Genomic DNA, 12,782 nt, shown 5'->3' with positions numbered 1-12,782 from the left:
GAGGTACCCCGAAAGTAAGAGTAGAGGAGTTAGAAGTAGAATTATTGAGAACAACAGAAGAAAAACGATTACAGAGATAAGAAGAAAACCAAGATAGACAAGAATCAGTAATATTAAAAGAAAGATGCAGCAGTCTCAAGAAAATAGTTTGGTCAACAGTATCAAAAGCTGATGAAAAGTCAAGAGCAAGAAGAAGAGTAAGATTACTATTGTCACTAGAGAGAAGGATATCATTGTGTATTTTAAGCAAAGAAGTTTCAGTACTGTGAGCAGGTCTGAAACCAGATTGAGATACAGGTAGCAAAGAGTTAAAGTCTAAATAGGATGAGAGTTGATTAAAAACAACTTTTTCTATTATTTTATTTAATACTAAATATTTTTTAGTGAATTGACTAAAAATTAATTTTAAGTTTTTAACTATAATAATCATATAATACATTTATGAATATAATCAATTGATTAAAAATATAATATGATAAAAAAATAATTTTATTAATAATAATTTAATTTTATTAATTAATATTATAATATTATTTAACTGCCTTATAAATATTGTGAACTACTTTCTGACATTGCTTAACTTTAGAATTTAGGTTTACACTGTTTTGAGTTTGCACATCCTTGCCAGTTGAGGCATTGAACTTGTACATATACAACATGAACATAATAATGTTTCAATAACTAATTTAAATTTTAAAACAATAAATTAAATAAACCTATGAGTCTATACTGAATAAATTTAAAATAATTAATGTTCTTATAAGTCAAATAATGTATTAAACCTTGTAAAATAAAAAAAAGATAATAATAAAAAAACAAATATAAATAAATAAATTAATTACATATTCTAATCAATAAATTGACGATAATATCGATACATACTGATAAAATAAAAATTGAATATATCCCAATCTCACAAATAGCCAATGTCACATCAAGTATCATTTGCCCTCCAATTATACATAAATCTGGCTTTCATAACATAAGTATCCAACTTTTTTTTTAAATCATTCACATTATCAGCATTCACAACATCGACACCCAGATTGTTCCAGATACAAATTGATCTATTGATAAAGTATTGTTTCCTCAAGTTCTTATGGAATGGAAGAGCAGTCAATTTCATTTCGTGTCCTCTTGTTCGTCTCCCAGCTTTCATCATTACCGGAGGTCACGTTGATCTTTAGCTCTAAACAAGTTATACATCATGATGAAATCCCCTCTAATGCGTCTATATTTCAGTGTTGGCAAGCTCAAAAATTTTAGACGATCTTCATATTTCATATGTTTGCAGGCATTGATCGACTTTGTTGCTCTTTTCTGGACCCTTTCTATCACCTCTGTTTCCCGTACTGTCCACGGAGACCAAACACAAGCTGCATACTCTAGTTGAGATCTGACTAAAGCATTATAAAAATATGATCACTAACAACTTTAAAATTTCTAATTATTAAACCTAACAAAGAATAAGCTTTTTTAACATTGTATAACATCGCATAAACTGATGAAAAAAAGTCAGCCAACATATCTGCCATTTCCTGTTGATCAGTCACAATTCTTTCCTTCTTACCACCTTTATCCACCCGATACAAACCATCCAAATAAAAACTGTCTTTTCCATTACTGCCTATGTGTTTCCAAAATACCTTCTGATTAATCTTCACTATCCGACTACATCCCATTAAGTTAATTAAACTTTATATTTTAAATAATAATAATAGTAATAATAATGATAATAATAATAATAATAATAATAGTCACAACATTAATAATACTAGTAATAACGGTAGTAAACAAAATAACAACGAAAATTAACTATTAATATTTATTAAAATCTTAATTGTTTGATTATTAATCATTGTCAATAAAATTTATAAAGAATTATTTTGTAGTATTGTATTTGTAAAATATTAAAAATGAGTCAACGCTTGAAAGAAGACTTGCGAGCGTGCGGAAGGCCGGTCCGTACGCCCGGCAAGATGGGCGAAACATCTTTTTTGCCCGGCCCGTATATTCCGACCCTGAGGTCGGTAGAAGATATTGTAAACCGGCGAGTCCCGGCCAAGGGAATGACCGCCTGAGTGAGGAAGGTGAGGGTGTGCGGTATCGAGCGACATGTGGCGTGTGCGATTACCACGGTGCTGATGACCGACACCGACCCTACCGTGTCGACGATCGCCGACGCAGCGAGGATAGCGACGGCGACGAGCGCGTCGATGGAAGAGGCGGTATGGGAGAACACCGCGGCATCCTTCACGGTGTCGACGAAAACTCTACATAAGTATTTTCGCTCCATGGAAAAGTAAAGTGTAGATATTAAGTGCTTAAGTTACACTAACTTTAGCTGGGTCGTACAAAAAACTCTTTGTATGCCAATGTGTTTTTTTTTATAATTTTTTAAATCATTCTTTTCATTGACTAAAAAAATCGAGTTGATTTGAGCATCATCTTTTGTAAAAATGCCAATCAAAGTTGACGAGTAAAACAGTCTATTTATCCAGCGCCGGCCTTAGCATTTTTGACAGGTAGGGCAAAACTTGCTTCTTTGTATTATTGATGTTGCCAATGGAAGGTTGGTAGCTTAACATTAACGAACGAGTACAAGCGAAACTACTACGCACAAATTTTAGATATATGCCAAAGAGATTTTTTTATTAGTTTTTAATCTAATTAATCAAGATTTTTAAAGATGTTTTATTGAAAATAATTGAATAATAAGGCAATGGAGCCCAACTAGATGAATTTTATAACAGCGTTTTTATTACACCGATAACAATTCTAATTAAATCAGTAAAATATTGAATAAAGTTATTAAAATAACTAAAGTGAGGAAATGGCTTCTACAAAGATGGTAAAAAACCAAAGAATATTCTTTTTTGGAGACCAATATTTTTGCCTTTCATATTTGCACTGTTGTCGTACCCTTGCCCTCGACAAAGGCTTATATTCAGCCTAAATTCTTTTAAGGCTCCATTTATGATTTCTTTAAGACCAAGACCCGTCGAGTCGTTAACGGCAAAAAATACCAGGAAATTTATAGGATATTCTGATATGAGCGAAAGTTGTTCTTTCTGGGATGTCAGCAGTGCAGTCAACAATAATAGAATAATATTTAACCTGTATAACTTTGGATATAGTTATGTTTGTTACTTTTGATGCAATTACATATACCATTTCATTTTAAATAGTTTTTCAACAGCAGTGATCAGAAATATTTCCTTTAAGAGCTAGCGTGACATGGTTTAACATTATTATTATTATTATTTATTATTATTATTATTATTGGCGTGCCCTATAACGGAACGTTGCCGTGTTCACAAGGTGCCTTCATTTCAACCGATCATGAGCAAGTCTCCAGGCCGAGTAAGGACCGTAGTTGATGAGGGACAGTTACTTCTCTACTGAGCGGATCCATGACTGTCTTGGACGGCCGCGCGGTCGAGTCCAGTCCGGTGGCGGGCAGTCTATGACAGCTTTTAAAGCCCGGTAATGATCCTCCATGGGACTGGCACGAGCTATGTAACCAAAGAAGTTTAGATGACGCCTGAACAGGAGTAAGGAAACGGGGGGCTGCTGTGTTGTTCTCCTCACCTCAACATTGGTGACGCGATCGTGGTAGGTCAGACGAAGAATCCCTGTGCAAGCACCATTGATCTGTAGCGTCTAGCCTCTTCAAATGAGCGCCAGTAGTTGACCACGCCTCGCATCTATAAAGTAGCACGGGGATGATGTATGCGTTATACAATCGAACTTTGGTCGTCACCGAAATGTCCGAGTGCCATATACCACGATCCAAGGACCTCATACACGCGCGGACAATGATGATTCGACGCGAAATTTCAGCATCACTATTTAACATTATAGGATAAAATTTTCCATTATTAACTGTAAATATAATTTATCATAAGAACATCTGAAAGCCATATTATCTGTTGCCAAAATGTAAAGTAATACACATCAATCGCTCAAGAAAATTTCGCGTTCTTAAACTTTCTTTTTTGGATGCTATTTCATTTATTTCTAAAGAAGCAGAGTTGAATCACTACGTCTAATTACATAATTTCTTTTCTTTTATTACATTAGAATCACTCGAGTTATTTTTCGATTTAAAATAACTTTGAAGTTTTTTATAATTTTTCTTGAAATCGTCAATTTTTTCTGCATTATGTTTTCTATACTCAGCACCAGATGAATTTTTATTATGAGTTTTGGAAAAAAATTTTCTTAACTATCTCTAACGGATACAAGCGCACATACTGAATTTGTTACAAATGTTACTGGGCAGATCAAAGAAAGAAAATTTTAATTTGTTGAGTCTGGCCGGGTAAATTGACCGTGCTACAATAATAACAATTGGTAGGATAAAGATTTGTACATGAGATTATTGACGTGGAAAGTGATGTTTTTTCCTGAGTTGATTTTTTTTTATTCTTTAAAAATCAGGATCTGACAGACGCAGAAACTTTAACAACATGCAAGGTAGTAAAACAAAATTAAACAAATATGTGAGAAAATAAATTGAGTTTGACGGAAAAAAACATTTTTTAAACGTTTACTAAATAAAATGAACACCTGAAATAGTTCGATAAATGTCTCTATCATAAAATTGACTGCCGACTTGTTGAGAGTAAATTTAGAGTAAATGCTGAGCTATGCTGTTTTAAAAAACTTTCTTGGTAACCAACAATTTGCTGGTTTTAAAATCAATTACTTTTTCGGCTTTTTGAAAGAATGATGACTTCTTTATAAATTTCTATTTCTGAAACCTTTTTTGAATATGATTTTCAGGCTCGATGTTTTATTAAAAACTCGATTTCATAGCATTTTACATAAAATTAATAAGCTTTTTTTCTATAATTTTTAGCTTTTCAATAACATTAGAAAAATAATTTAAGATTCGCCATTCGGGACTGCTTTTAAAGCACATTCACTTGAGAGAAAATTTTTACGGACTCTTTCGTTTATTGATGATTGCTTAACTGTTTTAAATCATTTAATTTTTATTTACTGTAGGTCAAACCTCAGTTTTCAGAAGATAAATGCAATGTAGGTAGAAAAAATAAAAAACTTATTACGAATGAAACTCTATGTCAAAATGCAAAAATTCATCACAATGCTTCGTGTAGCTTATTGAAGAAACGAACGAAATACAATCCATTGGAATTCATTCATATTATAGAAAACCTAAACAGTTGCGATTATTCAGAAAAAAATTTAGAAAAGAGGTTAATTTGTATTGCTGATCAAAAAGAAACTTGTGTCGTTGATTTTCTACATCTGAAAAATTTACCAACTGGGACGCCAATAAAGCTCCAAGATGTGTCGAAGGTTTCTCCAAGATCAAGTTGCAATAATTACAAAAAAAACTACCGAAATGATGAATTATCTCAAAAATCTAAACTCATAAGTAATTGGGAAATTGATAATTCATTTAAGAATAATCACGAAACTAATTATTTGTCGACTCTTTTCCCAGCTTCAAAAGAGAAGTTATCAGTTTCTTTAAATTCAAACGTTGTAGCTACATCGTTTATTTGTGAGCCTAATACTATTTCATTGGAACGTGATAATTGTAGCGTTTCTGTCCAAACTGTTTCCGCTGAATGGTTCAAGGAACATTTTTTCAATTCGTCAATAAATAACCACGATGTTGATAATATTGGAAAGTTAAGCTCGTTTCATTCTATTAATAGAGACGACAGGGATACAAAATCTGAGAAACCCCGATTCTTAAACAGCATGAAAAAAAACTTTGTCTGTGATACACCTCAATCTTTGTATGGCTTAACACTTAAGCAAAGACAGCTAATGAACTTGCCGAAATGTAAATAAAGCTCACAGAACAGGATTACTTTTTTTATATTTTTGAGTAAATTTTCTACTTTTTACATAATATTTCCTTGAATTAAACATTTCTCATTAATGCAATCACACCCACAAAGTATTTTGTATCATATTTAAGAAGTATATCCAGTGAAATTATTCAGATTAGTTTTACTCTAGAACATTTTGTTTATATTTTTAATAAAACTGCTAATAGATTTATAATTTTAGGAATTAAGATTTTGCACGTCTTAGAGAGCATTCAAATGTAAAATATTTTTTGACCAGCTGTTGTACATATATTTTTAAATTGTTAAAGGGACGTGCACCACCGCAAGTCCAAATAAAATTATAGGAAACTAGCACATAAAAGTTTGCGGTTAATTGTATTTGTACTTATATCATTTGGTCAATGTGTGTTACATGCTTTAGTCAAGATACAACATAGCGAAAAATATTGTGATCAACGAACTACCGTGCTTTATATAGTTTAACAAGAACTATTTGGATAAAATCTAGTTGGCGAATGCATTGGTTGAACGTTAAATTTCAATATTTAAAGAAAATAAAATACAGCTAAAGGAGCTGAATCTTAACTGAACTTCCTAAATGTACAGGTAAATCATAGGTGTAGCCAAGGGGTTTAAGAATTAAAATCTTTGAAATTAAATAAAATATTTTAAAATTTGATCTACTTTTTGTTTGTGCTTTTTTGCAGTTGCAAAAAATAGTCTTTGAGTGTTTATATTTGAACAATTGAATTGATGTTGTTATAACCGTGATACCGAACGCACTGGATTCTAGCGTATTCTGGAATGTTCTAGTGACTGGAGTATTCTAGAGTATGCTAGAATCGGACCATCTGGAAGAATCTAGAAACGACGCTTGCGAAGAGTATATAAGCGCACGTCGCAAGAAGATATTCGTGATTAGTAATATTCGTGATTAGTGATATTCGTGATTAGTGATATTCGTGATTTTGTGAATAGCGATTCGGTGAATTATTTAAAGCGATATTTGATTTGTTTGTTGACGTTGTCATAACGATAGATTTTGAAAGATTTAAAAGTTAATTGTTTCATTTGAACCCGTCGCATCGTAAATCTGTTACGACAGCGAGAATATTATAACATTGGTGTCAGAAGTGGGATCTTCGACCAGTGAATTACTACTCAGAGAAAAAGAACACGATGTCAAAACTGTGCGGTTTGAACGTAGTTCAGGTACGAGAAGAACTACAGAAACGAAGCCTTGTCACAAGTGGCAACAAAGAAGTACTAGTAGCACGTCTGAGAGAAGCTCTCATTGACGAAGGTAAGAACCCAGACGAATTCAAGTTAAAACAGATCAAAGAACAGTCCGAACGACAGTCCGAACGACAGACAGAAGAGTTAAAACAACAGATCAAGGAACAGTCCGAACAGATCAAGGAACAGTCCGAACGACAGACAGAGGAGTTGAAACAGATCAAGGACCAGCTAAAACACGAGGTTCAGCAGCAGAGGTTCTTCAGACGATTCCGGCAGAGAACCACTTCAACTATGAAGTTCTGGTTAACGCGTTGGACTTACGTTATGGTGAAGAGTGCGTAATTACAGTCGACACCGGAGCAACAAAATCGATTTTAAGATCTGATTTGGTACACAATCTGAAGAAAGAGACTTCTAACAAATACATCCTTCGAACAGCTACCGGAGGAACAGCACCAGTCTATGGAAAGATTCTCCGTACTCTTCAGCTAGGCGACTTGTTATCCGAAGGTTCATTTTTAGTCGCGGATATCATCGACGAATGCATAATAGGTGGCGACTTTCTGACAAAATATGGGTTCAAAATTGACTTAGAAAAACGCATTCTTAGATGGAAAAATACAGAAGTGATAATGGGGTATAGCGACGAAAAATGCATTCGAGTGACAGTCGATTATGACTTAGAACTACCTCAATCATCTGAAAACATCGTATGGGGCAAGTTGAATTGCGATCCTGGGGGCCACCAGTTCTATTTGATGGAGCCAACCTCAACGACAAATGTACAGAACGCGGTCATTGGAAAATGCCTGGTAGAAGCGAACAAAAATGGTCTTATTCCTGTCAGAATAATGAATACCGCTAAACACACTATTAAATTTAAAAAAGGTGAGGAAATAGGTAATTGCCAATCAATAAATTTGGTGAAATCATTAGATATGGAGCAACAGGAAAAGGTTCTACCAACTTTCAAAGGTAGACTCAAAGAACTTACCAAAAATCTACTGGATGAACTCAATTTGTATCAAGAAGACCGTCTAAAAGCCGAGGCGTTGATTGCCGATTTTGCAGACGTGTTTTCAACCGGTGACAATGACCAAGGTAAAACCGCTCTGGTAACTCACCGAATTGATACTCAGGATTCGAAACCGATCCGACAAGTACCACGACGTCTTCCTCTAGCAAAACAAACAGAAGTAAACGAAATGATAACGACAATGCAGAATCAAGGGGTCATCGAACCGTCATCAAGTCCCTGGATTTCGCCAGTTGTTTTGGTAAAGAAGAAGGACGGCACTACCCGTTTTTGCGTTGATTATAGGAAGTTAAATGATGTGACTAAAAAGGACAGCTATCCGTTACCGAGGATTGATGACATCATGGACACCCTATCTGGCTCAAGTTGGTTCTCCACGCTTGATTTGAAAAGCGGATACTGGCAAGTAGAAATCGACAAGAACGATCGCGAAAAGACAGCGTTTTCTATCGGATCGGGGTTGTGGCAATTCACCGTCATGCCATTTGGATTGTGCAATGCTCCAGCTACATTCGAGCGACTGATGGAATGTGTATTGCAAGGTCTTAACTGGAAAACCTGTCTTGTTTATTTAGACGACATAATTGTTCTAGGAAGAACATTTGATCAACACGTCGAAAACTTACGGGAGATCTTCACAAGACTTCGGGTGTCAAATTTAAAACTGAACGTTAAAAAGTGCAGATTATTTTCTAAAGAAGTTAATTATTTGGGACATGTGGTATCTTCAGATGGAGTTCGAACCGATCCCAGCAAGATAGAAATTGTGAAAGACTGGCCAACTCCAAAGGATAAAAATGAATTGCGCAGTTTTCTGGGATTGGCAACGTACTATCGACGTTTTGTAAAGGATTTTGCAAAAGTTGCCAGACCTCTCCACCAACTTACCGAGAAGGACCGAGTTTTCAACTGGAATACCCTATGCGACTCAGCATTTCAAAAGTTAAAAGTTGAACTATGTGATGCTCCTTTGCTAGCATATCCAGTTCGTGGCAAGACGTTTGTGTTAGATACTGATGCAAGTAACAACGGAATCGGAGCCGTTTTGTCTGAGCATATAGACGGAGAAGAAAAGGTGCTAGCGTATTATAGCAGAGGATTCACAAAGCCCGAACGACACTATTGTGTGACCAGGAAGGAGTTACTAGCAATAGTCAAAGCAACAAAACACTTCCACAAGTACCTTTATGGACAGATTCTTCTCCGAACTGATCATGCAGCGTTAAGATGGCTCCTCAACTTCAAGGATCTTGAAGGACAGATAGCCCGATGGATGGAGCGTTTACAAATGTACGACTTCGAGATCGTGCACCGCAAAGGAACAACTCATAGTAATGCTGATGCTCTCTCACGTCGACCATGTTTACCAGGATGCAAATATTGCTGTCGTCACGAGGAGAAGATACAATCGGAAGACATAAGAGCAACAACAATATCAGCGGATGACGGTTGGACACCGACGGATCTTGCTGATGCACAGTTTGCGAATAAGGACCTACAACATCTGATCACAAAACTGAGGGCAAGCAACCGGACTGGCAAAGCATCTCAGAATATAGTGCCGTGTTAAAGGGCTATTGGGCTCAGTGGGACTCATTATATTTGGAAGGGGATTTGCTGAAACGAAAATGGGAATCAGCTGATGGATCAAAACACCGCATGCAAGTTGTAATACCAAGAAGTAGAACGACCGAAATTCTTGATGAAATGCATGGCGGCCCTTCTGGGGGACATTTAGGAGTGAACAAGACCCTTGACAAAATACGAGAAGGATTCTACTGGTCTCACGTTAGAGAAGATGTAGAGAGCTGGTGTCAAAAATGTAACACATGCGCTTCAGTCAAAGGACCCAAAAAAAGGCTAAAAGGAGCAATGCAAATCTACAATGTTGGTGTTCCCTTTGAACGGATTGCTATAGATTTTGCTGGACCCTTTCCGGTATCAGATTATGGAAACCGTTACATTTTGGTTGTAGCGGACTATTTCAGCAAATGGCCTGAGGTGTTTCCAATACCCAACCAAGAAGCATGTACCGTCGCTGAGGAAATTGTACTCAATTGGATTAGTCGATATGGTGTCCCATTGGAACTCCACTCAGATCAAGGTCGAAATTTTGAGTCACAACTGTTTGCGGAAATGTGCAAGCTGCTGGGTATAAACAAAACTCGAACGACACCTCTTCACCCACAGTCTGACGGTATGGTGGAACGATTTAACCAAACCCTGATTGAACATCTGGCTAAAGTAGTCGACGAAAATCAACGGGATTGGGATCGTCATATACCATTGTTTCTTATGGCATACCGGAGTGCTATCCACACAACTACTGGAGAAACGCTATCAAAAGTTCTGTTTGGGACTACCTTAAGAACTCCAGCTGATGTGAAATATGGCGTACTACCTGAACCACACCAACCATTAACAGAATACGTGGATAATCTTCGACAGCGATTAAACCATATCCACCGTTACGTACGCCTTAAAATTATGAAAAACACGGAGGCGGCCAAAACCAGATACGACTTGAAAGGAAGCAGTGGCGGTTTTGCTGTCGACGAGTTAGTTTGGCTGTACAACCCACAGCAAAAGAAAGGACGTTCTTCAAAGCTCCAGCGAGGGTGGGAAGGACCTTATCAAGTCATCACCCGCTTGAATGACGTCGTCTACCGTATTCAGGAATATCGGTAGCCGAGAGCAAGAATGAAGATCGTTCATTTGGATAGACTGGCTCCGTACCATGCGGACACCGGAACGAAAGCTGTTCGGGACGAACAGAACTAAGAAGGGGGTAATGTTATAACCGTGATACCGAACGCACTGGATTCTAGCGTATTCTGGAATGTTCTAGTGACTGGAGCATTCTAGAGTATGCTAGAATGAGAATCGGACCATCTGGGAGAATCTAGAAACGACGCTTGCGAAGAGTATATAAGCGCACGTCGCAAGAAGATTCTTGATTAGTGATATTCGTGATTAGTGATATTCGTGATTAGTGATATTCGTGATTAGTGAAATTAGTGATTAGTGATATTCGTGATTAGTGATATTCGTGATTAGTGATATTTGATTTGTTTGTTGACGTTGTCATAACGATAGATTTTGAAAGATTTAAAAGTTAATTGTTTCATTTGAACCCGTCGCATCGTAAATCTGTTACGACAGCGAGAATGTTATAACAATATACTTAACTTGAGAATTGAACGTTTCTTAATTGTATTTGTGGCAAAATGGCAAATTTGAAATTTGATAGCGGCATGGGCCATAATAACAGTAATATAATGCTCATTCATGATGGGAATGAACTCACTGAGCTTTAACGACGTTGATATATTCAAAGCATAATAGTATACGTAACATCTTTCGCAGTCAAAGTTTATCATTATTGATAACATTAATAGTGGTAATAGTTAAGTGTGACCTAAGTTATGAGACTACGCGTGTAATATCTTTAAATATACGGGTATGCATTGTGCGTGCATAGGATGAATTATGTGCGTAGAGTGGTATGCTAACTTAAAATGAAGTTTGTTCTTGCAGTGGAAGCTAGTTCAATTTTAACAAAGCTTAAGATGTCTATTTGTTTATTAAATCACAAAAATCATTTTTCTAGTCTACGTTAACTTGAAAATTATCTACGGAATACTACGTCGGAAGATAGACTACAGAACAGAATACTACATCCGAATATAGACTAAATGAACTGGCTATAATGAAAATTAATTATATTTCAATCCAGCTGTTAGTTTTGTTGTAGATAGTTTATTTATTTTAAAGAAAAAAATTGTTATAAATTAAGTTGTACGTTATTTTTACTTTTATTCTTATAGTTTTAATATATTTTTGATATATATGTATACATTCATATTTGATGTATTTTCAATTTTTATCTTTTTTTAAGCAAGTTGCGTTTTCAGTGTTGAAATTAGGTAAAAAAAATAAAGAAAAATTTCTAAACCCCGCCTATTGAAAAGTCAATGATTTGGTAAACTTGTTGTTTTGAAGATTCGTTTACGACGGATAACTAGAAGAACATTTTCGAAATTTGTTCATTTATGACCAAATTTTCAATGAAAATCAAGAGAAGTAATTTAAATAAATTTAAGACAAGATGTGCATGGTGGTGGACGGTATTTTGAAAAATGTTCAACAGCTAGTTGACAAGCTACAAGCTTAAGTACGCGCTATGAAAATAAATCTCTTGCCTAATCATGCATTTGCGTATTAATTTGGAATTACAGCCAGCCAGAACCTAGCAAACGTTTTACAAAAATTTTCTAAATGTTAAAGGATCGCTAAAACTAGCAATGAATTAACTAACAAATGGCTTCATCGACGTTGTTCTGCGTAAAAAAGTTCGAACGATAAACTACTCGTCATTGGTTCACGTTCATCAAATGATTAAGATATTTCAAACAAAATAAGACGTAAAAATTTTTGTCACGTTAACAGAGTGAAAAAACGTGATGCGTCAGATATTATCAGTCACTCAAGACAATTAATATAGAAACTATATCCTGTTTTCCCTTCCTTCGTCAAATAACACCAATAAGATAACCAAGAGATCAGTCGTCCTTGTTAGTACGAACTTCTGCTACTAACAAGACACCTTGTTGTGAGTTAAAATAAATAAAACAAACACAAATCAGGCGTAATAAAATATTATCTTTATTCCC

General features: G+C 35.5%; 2 protein-coding genes across 2 annotated transcripts; one reads left to right on the top strand and one right to left on the bottom strand.

Annotated features, from left to right (window-relative positions):
- Positions 1-1,921: 1,921 nt before the first annotated feature.
- On the bottom strand, positions 1,922-2,296 carry HELRODRAFT_164980 (hypothetical protein; the record flags this gene model as incomplete). Its single annotated transcript, XM_009030891.1, has 1 exon — positions 1,922-2,296. One exon carries the CDS (start codon positions 2,294-2,296, stop codon positions 1,922-1,924), a length of 375 nt encoding a protein of 124 aa, XP_009029139.1.
- Positions 2,297-7,013: 4,717 nt separating this feature from the next.
- On the top strand, positions 7,014-7,415 carry HELRODRAFT_69260 (hypothetical protein; the record flags this gene model as incomplete). Its single annotated transcript, XM_009030547.1, has 1 exon — positions 7,014-7,415. The coding sequence occupies one exon, from the start codon at positions 7,014-7,016 to the stop codon at positions 7,413-7,415; it is 402 nt and encodes a 133-aa protein (XP_009028795.1).
- Positions 7,416-12,782: the final 5,367 nt, after the last annotated feature.

This window comes from Helobdella robusta, assembly GCF_000326865.2.
Source record: "Helobdella robusta unplaced genomic scaffold HELROscaffold_7, whole genome shotgun sequence".
NCBI classification, from domain to species: domain Eukaryota; kingdom Metazoa; phylum Annelida; class Clitellata; order Rhynchobdellida; family Glossiphoniidae; genus Helobdella; species Helobdella robusta.
This window is presented reverse-complemented; position numbering and strand designations above follow the sequence as displayed.